The sequence below is a fragment of the Plutella xylostella genome, chromosome 27 (assembly GCF_932276165.1).
Source record: "Plutella xylostella chromosome 27, ilPluXylo3.1, whole genome shotgun sequence".
Taxonomy (NCBI): Eukaryota; Metazoa; Arthropoda; class Insecta; order Lepidoptera; family Plutellidae; genus Plutella; species Plutella xylostella.
The window spans coordinates 3,931,127-3,952,241 of record NC_064007.1 but is presented as its reverse complement, the minus strand read 5'-3'; the positions used below and the strand labels follow the sequence as shown (position 1 = coordinate 3,952,241).

The following is a 21,115-nucleotide window of genomic DNA, read 5'->3' as shown; positions in this document are numbered from 1 at the left end:
CTCGCGAGCAACCAAATCGACTCAAGCCTTCACGGCGCACATATACATTGATTTTCCTAAAACGATAAATGGTAAATATAAAAGTGATATGTCATTCGAAAGCTGAAGAATTAGGCTTTCAATTAAGATCAATACCATAAAAAAAAACTAAGCGCAGATTTAATGACGCATTTTAATTGCCCGTCAGTGTTAATTACCTCATTAGGAATCCACGCCTTGCGCTACCTGATCCCGCTATAAAACCTTTCCACATCCGGTGTACCTTATCAGTCGCTTGTTGCAAGTTGACCGGTACACATCTCGTTGCATTGTATTCCTTGTTTTCGCAAACCCATGGATACCACACCAGAAGAAGCTGCTCAAGTTGTTGCCTTGCTGCAACAAGGGTTAAGTCAGCGAGCAGTCGCTGCCCAGCTCCACTTGAGCCAGTCTGCTGTATCCCGAGTATACAGACGGTTCCAAGAGACTGGTGCCTTCAATCGAAGACCAAGAACGGGCCGCCACCGCTGCACTTCAGAGAGAGACGACCGCTTCATTGTCTCAACCTCGCTGCGCAATCGACACCTTACGGGCGTTGATGTGCAGCAAGAACTGAGACGTGTACGACAAGTGGCTGTCAGCGAGTGGACAGTGAGAAGACGCTTGAAGGAAGCCAACTTGACACCAAAAAGACCTGCATCAGGCCCCAAATTGACTGCAGGCCACCGACAAGCGCGTCTTCAGTTTGCTCGAGAGCATCTCGATTGGAGCATTGCGCAATGGCGGTCGGTCCTGTTTACTGATGAGTGCAGAGTGTGTCTGCATGGCAGTGACAGGAGAGGCCGGGTCTACCGGCGTCCGGGGGAACGATTTGCCCAATGTTGTTTCGCTGAAACAGTAGCATATGGCGGCGGTTCCTGCATGATGTGGGCTGGTATTTCTCTAGAGGGAAAAACCGCACTTGTTTTCGTGCCTGGAGGCGGCCGAGGAGGCGGGTTAACAGCTGATCGGTACATCACCGACATTCTACTCGGTCATGTTGTGCCCTATGCAGAATTTGTCGGTGAAGACTTCGTGCTAATGCACGACAATGCCCGCTGCCACACGGCACGAGTCAGTCGGCAGTTTCTGAGAGAGAAGGAATTGCGCACGATGGACTGGCCTGCGCTCAGTCCTGACCTGAATCCCATCGAACACTTATGGGACGAGCTCAAAAGAAGAGTTCGGGCCAGGAATCCAGTCCCTGCAAGCGTGGACGAGCTGAAGACAGCTTTATTAGAGGAGTGGGACGGCATTCCTCAGGAAACTGTCAAAAAGTTGATAAGGTCTATGAGAAACAGGCTGCAGGCTGTAATTAGGGCAAGAGGGGGCAATACAAAGTATTGATTTAAATAAATAAATTTTTATCTTAACATTTTTTGTTTAATTTGTATAATACGATACCCATACCCTTTTTTCCTAAATTCCCGTTTTTCCTACAATTGCGTTCAGACATCATTTATTTCAAAAATGATGAATGGATTTCAATAATAATGATATCAAATTAAAGCTGACATCTTAAGCTTTTAAATGACATATCATTTTTATTATTTCTATTCATAATTTTACTTGTATTAATGTATGTTTGCGCCGTCAAGGCTTGAGTCGATTTGGTTGCTCGCGAGTGTAGTTAAAGACACCGACTGTAAAATATAAAAATAGGGACATAAAATATGTCAAAAATACCTACTTAATTCTACAATTCGTAACTATTTTGTGAAGATTTCCAATAAAAATATTTCAAATACATAATATTTATTTTATTTATTTTCTGTTGTTTTATTTTATATGTAGGTATTGGTAAAACCTTGATGGCCGTTTTCAATATCCTACTTATTCACCCAGTGATTTGGTTACCAACATACAATTTTTTAAAGATTCTTCATACAAGAACTGTAAAAAAATTACGTTGGTAAACAAATACATAGGTATATATAGGATACTGAAACAAGCCGTTAATCAAATGGTGATCATCGTTTATTTTTCTTAGGTTTAATATCAACTGTTTTTTAAAACGGAACCACTGTGCGCCGGCCGCCACAGCCGCCTCACGCACACATACACGGAGCGTATTGAATAATTAAATTAAATTAATCAAACGTAAGTAATCGAACATGTTTGTTTAAACATATTATGTAAGTTTTTGTGGAAAATGAATTTTTTTTTTCGCGAATTTTCAAATTCTGATTTCAGTTTCAGGCTTAGTTATACCATGCTGCACATGTAGGTTTCGGCTTAGTATACCCTTTTTGCAACACCCTGTATAGATAGAGTAGGTACTTGATGTTTCTTTTTAAATTTTCATTCTGACATTAGATGCCGTCATACAAGAAGGTCGGAAAATTAAAGAAACTTCAGCATTATAGACGAAGTTTGAAAATCGCCCGCATGTAAGTTTTTTTTTTCATGTTTTGTCATTGTGTTAATTGATTGTCATCTTCAATAATTCTTAATTTTTATCTTCAATAGGTGAGTAAACAGTCTTGTAGACAGGACGTTTGTTCGAAATCGATTCAAGCCATACAATTTATGTAAAGTATCAAAAATCCATAAAAAATAAGTAGGTACCTTTTTTTTGAAGATGTTCACGGAGGAAGACCCTGTCCAGATGAGGCGTTTTATTTTATGCGCGAGTCCACTCGCGCGTTCTCGAGATACTAGACCGGCTAGCACGGGACGCTAACGCTATTATGATATACGTAAGTAATTTTTTTTTTGTATCGGGCTCACGCGACGGAGACGCACCCGTGCTAGCCGTTTTGAGGTATATCCCGTCAGATAAAACGCGGTATCTGGACGAATATAAACTGATACGCGCAAGTTACGCACGAGTTACAACGCCTCATCTGGACAGGGTCTTACAATCCATTACGATCCAAAAGATCGATTCAAGCCAGAAAATCGTGTATCTCCCTATCTATCTATCTATCATGGCGAGCTGATTTTCCGCATTTAGCCTCCAAGGTGGGCCATTATGCGTGAAATACCTACGGGGTGACTAGCTATTAAGCCATCCAAGCTCACGCCAGAAAGCCAGTAGACGACCTAGGTTGCTCATGACTTCCCGGAGGGACCCCGAAGATCCGAGGGCTTTTGATCGTAGTGTCTCCACGCCTTTGCAATGTAACAAGACATGGGAAGCTGTTTCATCTTCCTCCATGCAACTTCTGCAAAGAGTATGTCTTCTGCAATCGTGTACAATCGTGTTTTTTTTTTGTATGCCTATTTTGTAGGCAAATACGGCATTAGGGGTTTGACGAATATCATCATCATCATCACGACCCATTACGTCCCCACTGCTGGGGCACGGGTCTCCTTCCAATGAAGGAAGGGTTGACGAATATACTGACCACCAATGGCAGTATTGGAAAACACGAATAGCCAAGTGTGGTACCAGCATAATGAGTATGGTTTTCTGCCTTGCCTGCCTATGGTTTTCTGTACGTGCGGGAGCCGCGCGAAAGAAACCTAGACACTTTATGCGCTGGTAGCCCGCGCCGACAAGCTCCAACAACCTGCTTCCTTTGTGTGGGACTCCGTAGCGTAGTTTCACTTAATCCCCTCGGTCGCCCTGCACGGCAGCGGGTGGACGGTGGACCAATAAAGATGTTTTTTATTGTCAAAAAAACTAGATTAGGCTTTTAACTTATTTTATGTAAATTTTTGGCAGTTGTGGATATTTTTATTGGATACTGGATAGAGATGACTTTTTGCGGATAAAATCATTTTATTTCATGTCCGTAAGGCGTTTAAATCTCGAGATATTATTTTTTATGAAAACTAAGAACTTATTTAAAACTTTTAAATGGCCACCATTTCTAGAATATTGAGATTTGACCCCACATATGGGGTGGGGGTGTTTTCTCGATGAAATCACTGGTAGAATACAGCCTTAAAGTTTGTCGGGTTCGAAAAACAACACATTTTAAAAGTACATGCTTAGGTACTTATATTTTTTTTTGATAACGTGCCTGTTTTGTTTTCTATGGCAACGCCATCTATTTTTCTAATAATGCCCATAAAAACTATTTTTAAGAAACGCCTCTATAAAATAATGTCGTTGTTTCAGGGTGCGGGCGAAGAGGAAGGCCGAGGCGCTTCTAAACCCACAGGACAGAGTAAGTTTCCTTCCACTGTATAGTATTGAACAACCAACGCACCACCAGCTGATAAACCAAAGTGCAATGCGAGTATTCGCATGAAAAAAATGCTTATCCGTAGAAATTTAAAAATTGGTTTGTCACGTGACTTTTTTACCATGGGGAGAAGATTATTTTCACCAATTTACACAAGTTGTAGAAAAAAGGGAATTGTATAGAATTACCCCCTGATTTACCCCCTTTCGGCTTTGTTCTACTTTGTAACACTCTTTCTATATATGTAATTACGTCAGACGCAATCATGACTTCTCCCAGGGGACATCTTAGCAGTAGTCCTTATTATGTATTAATTCTAACCGTACCGAGCCGTATTGCACACTGGATATACATATTGAACTGTTTTTTCTAGATCGATGACACATCAGCCCCTAACCCCGAGACCGCCGGCCCGTCGTCGCAGCCACCGGGCACCCCCCTTCCCCCCGCGGACACCCTCGCTCAACCCGACAATGGCACATTTCAAAATGTAAGTATCTACCTATACCCCTATACCCATAGAACAACGCGGACTCGGTCGTACCTATATACCTACCGAATTTAAATATAAGTACGGTCAGGTGCAGAGAGACCTGACCCCCCCTCTCATAGTAACAATGCTTCTGAGAGGGGGTCAGATTTCTCTGCCTTATACTGTACAGTCACGAGCGCGAGCAATGAAAAAGTTTATAATGACACTGTCAGCGCATCAGAAATATCAGAATATTACCAACCAAAAGCGAAGGTAAACATTTTGTAAAAATTCTAAATTACTTAAATGTTTTTAAAAATTAGGGTTAAAATTTTGCAAGTGGAATTTTTTCATTGCTCGTGTAATAAAGTAACCTACTTACATGTACATGTCGCAGGCATCTGGTTTAATCTCCTTTTTGATTGAACCACTAGCCCGTTCATTGGATGGCGCTACTCAAATGTATGACTCTGCCGAACGTTGATTGTACAAGCGTCACAAAACGTCCAACTACTTAGCTGACTTAAAATCAGTCAGGTGGTGAACAAAACAAATATGGCGTCTAACAGCTCACAGCTGACACAAAAAGCACCTATATTGTTAGTTTTTTTGCAAATAAATTAGCTTTAAAGTGCTTTATTTGTGTTAAAATAGTGTGACAACATGGATTTACCTATTATTACGCCGCAGGCGGATAGCTTCGAAGAAAAAATTGTGGCGAAACTGTATAATTATGAACAACAATATGAAGCTATGTTTATTGTTATTGTTTAGTTAATTTGTGAGATAAGAGCTTTGTAACATAGTCTTTTTGTTGACTCTTGTCTGGTCATGTTCACCCTAACCAGACATTACAAAGTTTCTATACTATATCCCATTCAACGACTTCGCTGAATGTCGTTCAGTCAAGACGTCGAACGTTACAATCAACGACTTGACGAGTTGTCCTTTAGTCATACAACTGATGATGATGATGATTGGTCCGACCGATTTCGGCCATGGCGACCACTTCGACCCCTAGTTCTGTAGGCGCGCGTGCGCCCTAAGATGGCTTATATAGCCGATCTTTGCGGCGAACCCCCTTGCACAGTGTGGGCATGTGAGTACGCCGCCGACATAATTATAGTTGATGGCGGCAGGTGGACGAGCTTTTAAGTGGTCGCGTTTCGCGTCTAATTCAGCTTTACGCTGCAGCTCGAATTCGCGTACTCGTCTTGCCACCACCCTGCGCCATTCAGGCCGTTGTGCCGCCAAATCTTCCCAACGAGAGGGCTCAATGTTGCATCTTTTCATGTGCCGCTTCTGAACATCTTTATATCGGAGGAGTTGTCCGCCAGGTTTCCGCTTACCCTCCTCTAGTTCAGAATAAAAGATGCGCTTCGCCACTCTCTCCTCCGCCATACGCGTATATACGTGACCGCACCACCGAAGTTGTCGACGCATTAAATAGGCCTCAATGCCACCAACATTGGCCCGTCGCAGAACTTCGGTGTTACGCACTCGGTCAGACCATCGGATCTTTATGATGGATCGTAGGCATTTGAGGTGGAAACGATCTAAAGTGCGTATGTGGTTGCGATACAAACACCACGTCTCGGAGGAGTATAGGAGGTTTGGCAGCACAATCGCCATATACATGGATATTTTGGTAGCCAGCTTAAGATCATGTGAGCAGAAGACCTTGGAACGCAGTTTGCCAAATGCCGCGGATGCAGCACTTATTCTGTTGTTAATTTCGGCGTCAAGGTCACACTTGGATGTTAAAGTGCTCCCCAGATAACGAAACTTGTGCACCTGCTTCAGCTCATCTTCCCCAAGCTTTATCGATAGTGTCTCGTGACCGTGTGTGTCTAAGGTCATGACCTCAGTCTTTTTTTAGGCCGAACTTGCAGCAAGCTTGGTGGAATGAGGACATTAGCTGTTGTAACCCATCTGGGGATTCTGCTAAAAAGCACAAGTCGTCTGCATAAATGATCTCTGTGATCAATGCGTGCGACACTTTAGTACGTGCTTTAAGTCTGACTAAGTTGAAAAGGTTGCCTGTGCGAAAGCGAATCCGGACTCCCTCGGAGACTGTTTGTAAGACTTCTTTGACTACTACTGCAAAGTATAAGGCGAACAATGTTGGTGCAAGGACACACCCTTGTTTCACCCCACAGGCAACGGGGAAGAAATTTGATACAACTGAATAGCGTCATCCAATGAACGGGCCAGTGGTTCAATCAAACAGGAGATTAAACCAGATGCCTGCGACATACATACATTGATATGCTCACGACTTAGTCTGATTTTCGCTGTATATTTGCACTCGTGATAGGTCACGAGCCGTATCGGAGTTTGGTACGGTCAGGTGCAGAGAAACCTGACCCCCCTCTCATAGTAACAATGCTTCTGATGGGGGTCAGGTTTCTCTGCCTCTTACTGTACCTATGAGTAGGTACGTAATTAAATTACTTACACATCTGGAAATCTAGCTAGATGTGAAGGTTTCCTCACCGTAATATCTCAATGTCAATCAGTGTAAGTAAGTAATTAAGTAACGGAAATGTGTGGAAGAGGTTTTTCCACCGTGCATTACAGTGGTGGTTTGTTTTCAGATAGCACATGAGTCGAACCCGCTACCCGCGGTGCCGCCCGCTCCGCTGGCCAAGCGAATAAGCCGGCCACCTAGTGATCCTCATCTACAAGAAATCTACGCGAATCATGTAAGTGTATGCATAATAGAATTACTCTTTCATGAAAACCATATAGATCCGGTACGTTTTTGGTGCCTACCGGATCCGGCAGTATCACTGTAACGGTTTGACTCATGAAAACCTTGGGAAAGTACTGAAAACAGGCCATATAATAATATACTTACCTAATATAGTTTTTTCGATGATTTTGAACATTTTAAACTACCTTCCTAAGCTTTGGCCACTTGTTGGTGGGTTCACATATCTAGATGTGCAGGTTTCATCACGATGTTTTCCTTCACCGTAAGAGCGATGGTATTCTAAATTTCAAAAAAATCTTTGGTCATTGGCGCTGGGATTCGAACCCGCATCTCTGGCGTGCAAAACGGGCGCTAACCCGACTGAGCTGCAAAATACCGTCTTACGTACTTATTTGTTTGCTTTTTCAGATCAAAGTCATCAAAAAAAAACCGTTAAAGCGAAAATGTAAGTTCCAAAACTAAAATGCTACTTCTGAATTTATATTTAAAACAAGAAAGTATTCTCCGTAGTTTTTGTTCAAGGGATAGATTAGGAATTTAAGTATTATTATTATGTATTTCAGTAAATATAAATTTTCTCTTTCTATATAATTATTTTGTCTTGTTGCTTGCATTTAGCTCTTCTCCAAAGCATTTTTCAACTATGGGAATTCTTTTCATTGAATGCTATGTTTTACCGTGTGTATGCTTTATGTAAGGTAACCACGCGTATAATGCACTATTGCACTACCAATTACTTTCTCGACATCATCAATGGTTAACTGGTAGAGATTGCTACTTTATACTGCATTAGGTAAGTTCGCCTTTATACTTATGTGCAATAAAGAATCCTACTAATATTATAAATGCGTTTGTGAGTATTGCACTTATTTATGTATGTGTGTATGTTTGTTACTTCTTCATGTCAAAACGGCTGAACCGATTTTAACGAAATTTGATATGGAGTTAGCTGAAACCCTGAAATGCCCTGAATTAACACATAGGCATTCGCGCATTATCGCGGAATTTCCAAAAAACTTTTTGAGGCGGCTCGAATCTCACAGGAACAGCTAGTAATAATAATACATTGCAGCCAGTGAAGTTGCGTGCAGCGTATGCTCGCGGACGCTGAGGAAGACGCTGCTGCGGTGCCTGCAGTGCGCGCGGGTGCTGTGCGGCCCCTGCGACCGCCGCCGGGTGACCGCCTGCACCACCCAGAACCACGTCATGCTACGGGTGCACTCTAGCGCGACCTACGTGAGTCACTACAGAGAGTTTCATCAAATAAAACGTGTTAAAACAACAAAATCCAACCTTTTTCAATGTTATGGTGGTTTTGAGGACTAGGCCTAAACCCTTCCTTCATTGGAAGGAGACCCGTGCCCCAGCAGTGTGGACGTTATGGATCGTGATGATGGAGGGTTTTGAGAGATAAATTATTCGGTGAAACGGTCCCTACTAACTCTTAACTTCCATACACATCCGAGTTAACTTGGCATGGCACCAAACACTTCTAATGTTACAACCCGACTTGGCTATTCGTATTTTCCAAGACTATCATATGTGGTCAGTGTATTCGTCAAAATTCATGTTTGGTATTTAGCAAATACAGCCAACATCCAATAGGTAGTTAACAAAATAAATATGAATAGCCAAGCGTGGGGCCAGCATAATATACACTCAGTCGCGGCATGTTTTATCAATGCAATGGTAATGTTTGACAGGATAAGCTGAGTCACCTGCTCGACGAGTGGCAGAGGGATGTAGTGGCCGCGGTGGGCGAGCCCCCCGCCAGTGAAGAAGACGAGGAGGCCGACACCACCACCATAGAGTAAATATAAACTATAGTATATTTTTGGAACAAACGAGTACTGAAATTGATACTGCGTTGCTATTGGTCCTAGCCCAATGACCCATCTCACTCTGTCAATATCGGAAATGTGCGACAAACATGCTAGGTACCTACTCGTTTGTTAAAAAAATAGACTACATACCTACTACATTCATTACTATCAATCACTGCCACTAGGTACGGTCACGTGCAGAGAAATCTGACCCTCCTCTCAAAGTAACTAATGCTCCTGAGGTTTCTCTGCCCCTTATTGTAAGTATAATAGTATAGCGAAGTCGCTTTCTACATGTATGTCAGTGACGCAAAGCAATCTTTGAAAGAGAAGCCTACGTAAAAAAACCGATAGATGTAACTATATGTAGGTATTATTAGACTCAACGGATTTTGATGCGGGTTTTAAATAGATGAAGTGTTTAGTTTGACTGTAAAAGCATTAGCGTAATCCTTACCTAATTCCAGTTCTCCTCCACAGACCGATAGCAGCGAATCTCATCGACGACCAGTCTCTGCTTGTCCCAATTGACAATTCTATGTCCAAATACATGGCGTTGCCTGTAGCGCCCCCTGAACCAAACACGATCCCCGAAAAGCCAAAGCCATTCGAGCACCCAAGCGGCAGAGTATTCCGTGGCCGCAAACCTCAGAACAAGAACGATAAACCAAAAGATAAGACGAAAGAACCGCATGTGGACAACGAGCCTATGATCTACAATCCAGTACCTTTTCAGCCCGTAGTGGATTTGTTTGCGACTGAAGCGATCAAGCCAGAGCCAGATCCGTTGCTCGGGTTGGATGCCGCGCCGCAGGGAACGGTTGGTCATGGCCAACCTATTGGGAGAACAACTGTGGATGGCAGTATTCCAGGCGAGGGAGACCCCGGGGCTCCGCCGGTGGAGGTGAAGATGGAGCCACAAGAACTTATCACGATTGAAGAAATGGACGTAAATGTTGCGGTGGCAGGTAAAATAAAATAAGAATATGTAGACGTAAACCGAGCTTACGCCATTCATGACAGATTCTAATAATAGTTTCGCTGGTTACATACCAGTGTTGCTAGTGCTTAGTAATTTTGGCTAGTGCTTATGTTTACTTGGCTATTTAGCATACAATATCACTGTTTACGGAGATATGGATTGCTTCTACATGTTAGGTTAAGCAATTTAAGGTGCCGATAAATTGCTATTTTATTGCCCTCTGTCCCTGTATCAATTCGTTGTTGGAACGCATTTATCCATTGTCATAGTTTTTAAGTAACTCTTAACTACTTTCATGATTTTAAATTAGTATTTTTGTTTGTTTCAGACACCAACGTCAGTCCTTCAGAACCCTACGTCTTCGAGCTCTATAGTTCTCATAAACCTGCTCCCAGTTAAAAAGTGACTGACTCATGCTATTTATTTTTATAAGTATACCTAATACTTAATTGTTAGTGTACTTAAGTTTATTTTTCCCATTTTCTACTTGTTCAGTTGTTAATATTGTTAAAGGTAGTTTTGTTTAAAAAAAATGTCTCATTATCTTTAGTACAGTATGTAACTTAACTCCTTTCCGGTACTCTAAGAGGGGTCAGGTTTTTTTGTCCAAGGCTGTACACTTTACGTATTATTTTAAGTTTTATAATGAAAACTCAGAATTAATAAATGTCTGCAATTTAATAAAAAGTTGACCTAATTTATTATTATCTCTACATACTTACTTCTAATCATCTACAACTATAGTTAAGTATACATAGTTGTTACATATACGGTCAATCGGAAATTGAATACGCTGTGTGTATTCCCCCAGCAAAAAAGTATTACCTATTTCACAGAAAATTGTTCATACCCATTATATGAGCGTCATCTATTCTATTCTCTGTGGGTGTTAAAGTACCTACCTGCACCTGGCTCTCTCGAGTGGAACCATATCAAAGTGAGGAGTGCAAAGCCATAAGTATCCCCAAGGTCTAAACTGCCTTCCTAAGCTTGGACCATTTCCCACCACGCCAGTCCACTGAGGGTTGGTGGATTCACATAAATATCTAGATGTGCTAAATCTAGATAGGTTTGCAGGTTTCCTTACGATTTTTCCTTCACCGTAAGAGCGATGGTATACATTGTACTTACTTAAATTCCAAGAACTCATTGTTGCCTACACGTCAGTGAAGGGATTCGAACCCGCATCTCTGGCGTGAGGTCCAAGATTTTTTGTGTAAGTAATCTGACGCTGGTAATTGTCGTTCCGTCCTCACGTGAACCACTCGCGGGCAGCGCGCTTTCATCGCAAGGCCGACCGAGTGGTCCACCCCACCCGCCGTCCGTGGAGGGCATGTGACTGAGGCGATGCGATGCTACGTATAGTTGATGTTGTGAGCGCCCATACAATCCTAATCCTGACTAATATTATAAATGCGAAAGTAACTGTATCTGTCTGTTACTCTTTCACGCCAAAACTTCTGAACCGATTTGAATGAAATTTGGTATACATATTGTCTAGCTAGACCCTGAGAAAGAACATAGGCTACTTTTTATCCCGGAATTCCTACGGGAAAACTTTTTAAGGCGAAGCGAAGCTCGCGGGAACAGCTAGTTTCATATAAAGAATACCTAGGTACCAACAGCACGAGGCGAGGCGGCGCGGAGTTGGAGTCGGGCGGCTCTAATGTCCTTACGTCTACCCAAGTGGGCCAGAAATAGGTACTAACTAATCTTAGAAAACTATGTACTTCTTGGAATAGAGATACTACTAGATTAAGCGCTCATACTGATGATACTGTTTGTGCTAGTAAACATAACTACAGTAACTTGTAGACTAGTCACTACAGCGGCAGCGGCGGCTGGGTTATTTCCTTGTATAAGTAGTAAAAAGAAACAAAGTTATAAATAATGCATCATTTATTTACATGTTAATCCTCTACAGTAATTGAGGTTTTCTGCTCATACATGTCTTCTCTAGTATAGCCGCATAAAATCTGTTTTGCCATCTCAGATAGGTAGGTACTAAGGGTGACTTGCACCATGCACCAAATACCTACCTAATTAAACGAAATTATGTCTATTCTGAGCAGGAATCAGTCAGTATACTGTGAAAAGAACAATACAAAACGAGAGAGCAATAGATTAAATTTCGTTGAAATGTTTGGTGCAAGTCACCCTAAATTAACAAATTCTGAACTGTTCATCAACAGTCAATTGTCCTGCCTATAGTGATACGTCTCTAATAGCGGCCAATCGACTGTTAACGAACCATTCAGAATCTGTCAATTTAGTGTCTGAGATAAAAAAACAGACTTCACATGTTACATCCCGGTGACCCATTGTTAAACCAGACACAATCTATTCTTAATTTTCTCTGATTTCTTCTTTATGATTTTCTGTTTATTATCTCAGACACAAAAAAGTAGTCAGGCCCCAGCATCTCTTATTTTTTTCATTTGCTATTTACAATTAAGTAACTTAAGTTGTTTAAATATTGCTATCCTGTTTACTTTTGTACACAACATTGCTTGATTAAAACCAAATTGATTGGTGCATTGCTCCAAAGGCAAAAAGTAGGAATTATAGTTTTAGCAGTTCATTTACATTATGATCATTTTCTGGATTTATTTCACAGTTGTTTTCTAGACAGTCTATTTCTCACTTGAGTTAATTTGAGTCTTTCCAGCGCTGCATTTCTTATTCAATGCTGCATTCCATATACTAGTTCTTTTCTTGACTTTCTCAGTTGTGAAATTGATAGTATGACCCAGCTTCTCATTTCAGTAAAACTACTTAAGCATATCAGAATAAAAAAAAAATAATAACATATCAGAATAATAACAGCCTTTCTTCTACAGCTTAAACTTTAGTCCTGCTCAATGACAATTCGGCCAATCTGTCTGTAAAATATCCTCTTCCAGAGCTTGACTGTTCAAGTAAGCATCTTAGTTTCTGATCAAGGCTCTATCTACACCTTTTTGTATAACATTATTCTCATACAAAATTCATATTTTGTTTCACTTGATGTGAGGGATCCCGTACCAGACTGTGTGATACGTTAGCTACAAAGGGAACGGGTGGGCCACAGTTTGGGAATGAGAATGGTGGGTTTGGAGGCATCACCGGCTGCACCCACACCGCCTCCTTCTTCTTCTTCTCGTCTCGTTTAACATTTGACATGGCAGCCTCATCATCATCACCCATCATCAAGAAATGTTTCCTGCCACACTTCTTGAACTTGAAGCCTAGTTTTATTATTATCTTCCACAATGTTGTTCGACCGCCATTGAAATTGATTTCGTTCTTCAGTTCAGTCAATAGTTTGGATAGTGTTGGAACCTCATTGCGTATTGTGTAGTATTCGTGGATTTTATTTCTAATTGTGCAGGTCATGAAGCCATCGTCTAACTGCACTTTCTTGTTTCGGTGTCTCTTCACCGGGACAAGTTTTTGAGCGGCTACCTTTTTGCTAACTTTCTTTTTTTTAATAACTTTTCCGTCTGGACCTATTTCCTCTTTACCCTCTTCGCTGGCGTCATTCTCTTGATCTTTGCTATCTACACCAATTTTACCAGTGAGAGCTTCTTTAGAAATCCTGCTAACAGTCTTCTGGGAGATTCCTAAGAAATGGAAATAGAGGTGTTACATTAGTAAAATTACATTTAAAAACAAGCTAAGCTAAGCTAAGGAATGAAGATAGCGAAAAATTTTCAAACAAATAACAAGTAAATAGGTACCGGTCATGGCGGCCACCCTCGCACGGACATGGTTTAGAGGGATTATAGGACAATTCTTCTTCTTTTCTTTTTCACAGAATGCTCTTATCTTTAATATTATTTCCCTCACGCTACGGTCGACAGATTTCGGCATAGTTTCTTGTGTTTTGGTTTAATTATATTAAATCAAAAAGTAAAGTTATTTCCGTCAATCAAATCAATCAACAAACAGTGACAGTGTTGCCAACTGCCAACTTTATTACCGTGCGTACCACAGAGTAGAATGTAGAATATAATTTATTTTCATTAACCGATAAAGGCGCCGACACACTAGCGGACGCGGCTTACCGACGCGGTTATCAGCTGTGACTGATAATGTGCACGGTCTTTTGGGACAGTTCGTGCTGTTCGTTATGTTCGTTTTGGGTCAGTCCAAGGTTACGTCCGCGACTTAGCAAAGTAAGCCGCGTCCGCTAGTGTGTCGGCTCCTTAAAAGTTCTAAGCACAGGCCTGTTTTTATATAGGAGATTCTCAGAAGATTCATTTGTTTAAATAATATAGCATCATTTTTTCATCTGGCAGCCTAGTTATGACGTGTCTGTGATTCTGTGTGCAGTCTGACACTGACAGTGACATTTTTTTAATTTTTTCTTTTTTTTGTGAAAGTTTATTGTTATGTTGGAAAGGAAAATGAAAATTCTATCGAGTAGTAATACAAAATTTAATTCACTACAATTTATGGCAAGCATATGGTTCCCCTGATTTCTATTAAATGGACATATTATTTATTATAAATACATAATAATGGGCATTAAAGATTTACTAAAGTGTGGGTGGTGTAAATCATGGAAGAAAATGGATAGTGACACAATTTTGCCATTTATTTTATTACCAGTTCTGTTAATAATTTCAACAATATCTGAAATAGTTACTTATGTCGTGATGGGAGCGATTGGCATGGGAGTACTTTATGTATATTCCAGACCACAGCAGAAAAATAGGTTTGTTTACAATTTTTAAACAAATTACTAGTAGCTTTATTTATCTTCTTAGGCATCATACCACTCTAGCCATTGTCATTGCAACCAACTCACATACATTCATGAAATAAAGAATTAGGACCAAGGATAGTTAAAAGCATTCATTGTATTTAACTAGAGACCCACACAGTTGAGAGAATGTAAGAGCACTGGCGTACGTAAAATCATCATCACAACCTATCACATCTGCACTGCTGGGGTACAGACCCTCTGCTGGGCTCTCCTTCCAGGAAAGAGTTTTAGGCGTAGTCCACCAGGTGGATATAAAGACTTGTACATCTGTGTGTTATTTTATGCAATAATGTAATGCTCATTCAAATTAAAATTCTCATTTTCAGATCACTATTCTTCTTCTATTGGACCATATCGTCATGTTTGTACATGTACCTTATACTGATATTTGAAATAATATCAGTATTCCTGACACTACTAGAGAATGTTGTGATTTTGGTGCTCATATTGTGCACTTTATATTTCTTTGTCAAGATGAAGAAAGTGGCAGACTTTGAACTTGCCCTGGGCTCGTCGAAAGGCAAAGAATATTGGTGCGTACACATATTTAAATAAACATCTAGTGCAACCACCTTAATTTATTGCAATAAAATTTTAGATCAATGTTTTTTTGGCATTTTTACTGTATTAAAAAAAAAGTTATAATGGTATTTTTTTTATTTTTGCAGCCCAATGATAACATCAGACTCAAAATACTGCCACATCTGCCAGATTGAAGTTAATGAGAGGTTCTTCCACTCAATATGGTAAGCATACGTTTATCAATACCACCCTAAAAACCTACAAGCATAGTAAGCATTCCAATTTCTCTGACATATCCTTTTTTTAAACTAGAAATTGTCTACTAGACAAGAAATATGATGTGGAGGTACTATTAAAGATGCAAAATCTTGATATTTTATTGATTTCTGAATCACATCTTACAGAACAAACAACACTGATCTTAAATGGATATATCACCTATAAAACACCTCATCCAGATAATACTGCACACGCTGGTACAGCAATAATTATAAGGGATAATATCAAGCATCAGCTACTACCACAGTATCAAACTCCAAAAATACAAGCCACATCCATCATGGTACATGACAAACAGGGTGAAATTACATTATCGTCTGTCTACTGCCCCCCAAAGAAGAGATGGACCACTGAAACTGATGATACCGACTTTCATGAATATTTTAAAACCCTGGGAAATAGATTTATAGCTGGAGGCGACTGGAATGCCAAAAATATACTTTGGGGTTCCAGGCTGACTACAACCAGAGGGCGGAGACTTAAACATTGTCTAACGAACAACCGCCTACAAACTATTACAACAGGCAGACCAACCTACTGGCCTACAGATGTAAATAGATTACCTGACTTATTGGATTTCTTTATATATAAAGGGGTTCAGTCCTACTTCTTGGATATTGATGACTGCCATGATACCACCTCAGATCACTCACCAGTTATACTTACCATGAGCACAACTATAATCAGTAGACCCAGAAATCCCTATCTTTATAATAATCGCACTGATTGGGATTATTTCCAACAATACCTAAATAAAAATCTGGATCTTAAAATTCCACTGAAGACTGATGATGATATTGAAAATGCCACTATATTATTAACAAAGTGCATACAAAATGCTGCCAGAGCCAGTACACCAAATGACCCCAAACCCATGAAAACAATTAATAATCTGCCCATACATGTGAAACAAAAAGTATTGGAGAAACGTCGATTGCGAAGAGTGTGGCACTGTAGTCGGCATCCTGACGATAAAAGAGCTTTCAATAAAGCAGCAGCTGAGCTTAAGAAAGTTCTTATAGATGCAGAAAATGAAACTTTGAACCTGTACCTACAAAACCTAACACCTACTGATCCAGCAAAAAAAGAGTATTCTCTGTGGAAAGCTGTCAAATCGCGCGATAAACCACAGCAAGCACAACATCCACTCAAAACACAAGATGGAACATGGGCGAAAACAGACGAAGAAAAGGCAGAAGCTTATGGACAGTTTTTAAGAGATGTATTTACACCTAATGACCTAGGAACAGACAGTGTAGATAACGAAGTACATGAATACCTATTAAGCGACCTACAACTTAGTCTTCCACTTCGATGTTGCACACCTGCAGAGACTCGACGTGTGATACATGACCTGGAAATGAAAAAAGCACCAGGATTCGACCTGATAACTGCTGAAATATTGCGAAACCTGCCAAAGAAAGCCATTATGTATATGACAGCATTAATTAACGCAGTACTTAGAACAGGCTACTACCCCAACATCTGGAAAGTCTCCCAAATAGTTATGGTTCTAAAACCAGGGAAACCACCGCATTTGACTTCATCATACAGACCGATTAGCCTACTCCCAGTATTATCGAAATTACTGGAGAAAGTCATATCTACACGACTCAATGAGTGTATCAGTGAAAATTCTAGCATACCAGAACATCAATTTGGCTTCCGTAGAAACCATGCTACTATTGAGCAAGTTCATAGAGTATGTGAACACATAAGAAATGCTCTTGAAAACAAGAAGTACTGCTCCGGGGTGTTTCTTGATGTACAGCAGGCATTCGACAAAGTTTGGCATAGTGGGCTTCTATATAAGATGAAGAGAATATTACCTCACAATTTATATTCAATTCTAAAATCGTATCTTGAAGATCGCATCTTTTATGTGAAGCTGAATGATGCTTACTCATGCTTCTATGATATCAAAGCTGGAGTACCGCAGGGCTCAATACTAGGACCATCACTCTACCTATTATATACAGCTGATGTCCCAGAATCAGAAAGTGTCATGACAGCCACCTTCGCAGATGATACCGCGGTTTTAACCTCCAACGAGGACCGGGTAGAGGCTTCGAAAACACTACAGACACATCTAGACAAAGTCCACACTTGGATGAATGAATGGCGAATCAAAGCTAGTGCATTGAAATCAAGTCATATTACCTTCACTCTGCGAAAACAAGACTGCCCTGCAGTAAATCTCGGTGGAGAACTACTGCCACATTGTAATGTAGTGAAATACCTTGGCTTCCACTTAGACCGTAAACAGACCTGGAAGACTCACATCCAACAGAAACGAGACCAACTAAACTATAAATACAAATCTCTGGAGTGGCTCCTGGGCAGGAAATCTCGACTATCTGTGGAAAACAAGACCTTAATCTATAAATGTGTTTTGAAACCAGTATGGACATACGGCATTGAACTGTGGGGAACAGCCAAAACATCTAACACAGAAATACTACAAAGGTTCCAAAATAGTGTGCTCAAAGCTATAGTAAACGCCCCATGGTTCTCAAGAATGGAAGATATCCACGAATACTTAGGTCTTAACACAGTTAAGGAGGAAATCAATACGAAAACGAAAAGATACAAGGACAGGATTACCCACCATCAAAACAAGCTTGCCCAAATGCTTAGCGATCCACCTAAGACCAGACGCCTGAAGAGGCTGCACACATGGGATAACCTATAAAAAGGGGAAGCAAATAATAAAGGGTGCCTGACAGTGGGAGGGCTACCTTACCAAGCCAAACTCTCTCAACACAACTGCTCATAGTACACGTACTGATCGCATGTATGCAAAATCATAAAAAAAAAAAAAAAAAAACTAGAAATTTCTACAAATTTCGTTCTTCAATTATTGATTTAATATTACTTAGCAATATTTGTTGAGCCACTTGCACAAATATTATGTAAGTAATTTACATATTTCTCTCATTACAGGTGGAACTGCTGTATATTTAGACCAAACTATGTGTACTTTTTGGCCGGAAACATTTTTGCCCTGGCCTCCTTGATGACGTCAACTCTCTATGGTCTCTCCGAAGTGTGTGGGGGGAAAATGATCCTTATGGACAAAATAATTATACCAGTAGACTGCAGCTCTGTTTATAAGAATGGATTTCAGTTAGTATTTGTTTTTAGTTTATTTATAATGGGAGACTTTCCACAGCTCATTAAAATAAAACAACTAAATCACAGATGGCCTTCATAGAGAAATACATCCATAAAAAAAATTAAAAATGATCTAATTCTTCTTGGATTGAATTAATTTGTTGTAAAAAAATATTATTTGACCATATTTATAATATTTTTTGAGAATGATACAAAACTCATTCAGAATTACTTCCTTGTCAACCTAAAATTTTGAACCTATGAAGCATCCTACGCCATGCGATGCAGTTTAGACCTTGGGGATATGCACAAAGGTTCCATTCGCAGCCAGGTGCAGGTACTGACACCCCCACAGAGAATAGAATAGAATAGAATGGCGCCAGCGATGCCTTGATGCATCCTGTCTGTATTGCAGGTCGTCGCTAACGTACGTGACGTGTGTATACGCGGCGGGGTACGCGAGCTCCATCGCCTTCGTGCTGCTGCGGCAACTCGTGCTGTTCGTGCCCAAGTACACAGGTCAGTAGGAGACATTGACATTTAAAAAAAAGAACTAAATCACATACCTATGTCGCTAGTAATATAAAAATGTACGGTTAAAACTTTCATGTTCGATTTCACTGAAATGTCAGACTAGTTCCTGTTTTTTCCGCAAGACTTCTGTGATCCATGACGTTCCTACCTCAATGTAGCTCGACGCCAAATGGGACTTTACCACATTTCATATTAAAATACCATTTATCTTTTCATTTCCAGAGCCCCAATGGAGAAGACTCAAAAATACGCTGGATGTTTGAAAATAAGTCATTCACTTGAGGGTTATCAAAGATATTAGTAGGTTTACCTATGTCCTAAGAGCGGTTTCAGACTAGCGTATTTTTAGCTTATTAGCTAGTTTTTGGATGTGTGTAGCGCTCGTGTAAGCTTAAAATTACGCTAGTCTGAAACGTTTTTAGGGTAGGCAGAGACTACGCATGATAACGCAACGGTCGATTGTGAAAGATATTTGAAACAGTGCTATTTTAGTTAGATATTTCATAGTGTTATTCGGAAGACTTGAATATTATTATTTTAACCGACTTCGAAAAAAGAGGTCTTGTTTGTGTGTTATACTTATGTATGTTTTCAATTAAGTACTTTTTATTTAGTCAGTATTTTTACTGTAAAGCCTAGCTTTATTGTGGTGGATTTGAATGGAACTTATAGAAAAACTATGATAATTATAATATTTTATATCGTATATGTGATACTATTGATAATTTCATGTCCTAGGTATATTTCATGATATGAGCTACAAGCAATAAAATACCTATAATGCGGCAAGTTACTTGGCGACCCTCCTTGCGGGGTGAAAGAAGTGGCGGGGGCGAGGTAGCACGACATGCTACACACGTAGAAAAGTGTGCCCGGATTAATCTCGCGATAGCTTGTAACTATTTCTGACGTAAGTAAAATTTTATTCTATGCGAGTGTTAGCATATTTAGCTTAAAATTTATTGTTTGACAGAATTAAAATTTGGATGTTTACCTTCAGAATATCTACCAATTTGAATTTATTTATGTAAAAGTGTTTTATTTTATAAATCAATTTCCATGTCACTTTCATGTTCACTCTCTGTTTGAACTTGTTCATCGTCGTCGTCATCCTCATCTTCATCATCGTTTTCATTAACTTCAATTATAAATCTAAGACAAAAACCAATTTATGTTTAATTTACAATAAATTATAAATAAACAATAACATACCTGTCCAATACATCGTCAAATACTCATCAGATTTATAATATTCGTCTTAATTTTTTATGACATGGTCGTCACAATTTCTCCACTTTTTAGGCGAATAATTATAGAAAAGCAACTCTAAGACTTTTATCTCTTTATCTAAGTTAGAGTCAATCGACGTTCTTGCGAGCTCGCCTTTCACGTACCGCCACACAAGTTCAATAGGATTTAATTCCGGGTGGTATGGGGGTAGGCGAAGCACGATATGACCATTTTCTTTCAAAATTTCATCAATTTTGTAATTTTTCTCTGTGTTTTGCTCATTAATTACTTTCATTAAATCACATAAATTTTGGTTGCTTTCCTAGTTACAAGAACTGACAACTGACGCACTGTCATATGGACTCTTCGTCTTTGTTGTTTACTTTTTCGTATCTGACTGCGCAGTACCAACACCAACCTTTAGCCGCGTAGCATGACTGATCCGGTACGCTGTTCTACAAGAAGCCCCTATATTGAGACATTATACGATTTGTTGTTTTTAACGTTATTTTGTTGACGAATTATAGATACCTAATAAT

The 21,115-nt window shown here is 40.0% G+C and overlaps 3 protein-coding genes across 10 annotated transcripts in view; 2 read left to right on the top strand and 1 right to left on the bottom strand.

Annotated features, from left to right (window-relative positions):
- LOC105383676 overlaps window positions 1-10,566 on the top strand; it is a 31,128-nt gene extending 20,562 nt beyond the window's left edge. For 5 of the 8 annotated variants that reach the window (XM_038110402.2, XM_038110401.2, XM_038110403.2 and 2 more), the window contains 8 exons: window positions 4,088-4,136; window positions 4,528-4,644; window positions 7,224-7,331; window positions 7,751-7,787; window positions 8,415-8,578; window positions 9,046-9,152; window positions 9,646-10,133; window positions 10,476-10,566. In XM_038110402.2, coding sequence (XP_037966330.2) covers window positions 4,088-4,136; window positions 4,528-4,644; window positions 7,224-7,331; window positions 7,751-7,787; window positions 8,415-8,578; window positions 9,046-9,152; window positions 9,646-10,133; window positions 10,476-10,546 — 1,141 coding nt within the window. In that variant the 3' untranslated portion in view covers window positions 10,547-10,566. Of the gene's footprint in view, window positions 1-2,334; window positions 2,409-4,087; window positions 4,137-4,527; window positions 4,645-7,223; window positions 7,332-7,750; window positions 7,788-8,414; window positions 8,579-9,045; window positions 9,153-9,645; window positions 10,134-10,475 lie in introns of all 8 variants that reach the window. The other 3 variants (XM_038110405.2, XM_038110406.2, XM_038110407.2) reach the window with 1 other exon arrangement.
- Window positions 10,567-12,957: 2,391 nt separating this feature from the next.
- Window positions 12,958-14,101, bottom strand: LOC105383654. Its single transcript, XM_011553743.3, has 2 exons — window positions 13,867-14,101; window positions 12,958-13,749 (listed from the first exon to the last, which is right to left on the bottom strand). Exons 1-2 carry the CDS (start codon window positions 13,997-13,999, stop codon window positions 13,124-13,126), a joined length of 759 nt encoding a protein of 252 aa, XP_011552045.2. The 5' UTR covers window positions 14,000-14,101; the 3' UTR covers window positions 12,958-13,123.
- A 387-nt stretch (window positions 14,102-14,488) lies between these two features.
- On the top strand, window positions 14,489-20,128 carry LOC105383653 (palmitoyltransferase ZDHHC23-A). Its single transcript, XM_011553742.3, has 6 exons — window positions 14,489-14,846; window positions 15,224-15,430; window positions 15,566-15,643; window positions 18,642-18,824; window positions 19,228-19,331; window positions 19,569-20,128. The coding sequence occupies exons 1-6, from the start codon at window positions 14,650-14,652 to the stop codon at window positions 19,607-19,609; spliced, it is 810 nt and encodes a 269-aa protein (XP_011552044.3). The 5' UTR covers window positions 14,489-14,649; the 3' UTR covers window positions 19,610-20,128.
- Window positions 20,129-21,115: the final 987 nt, after the last annotated feature.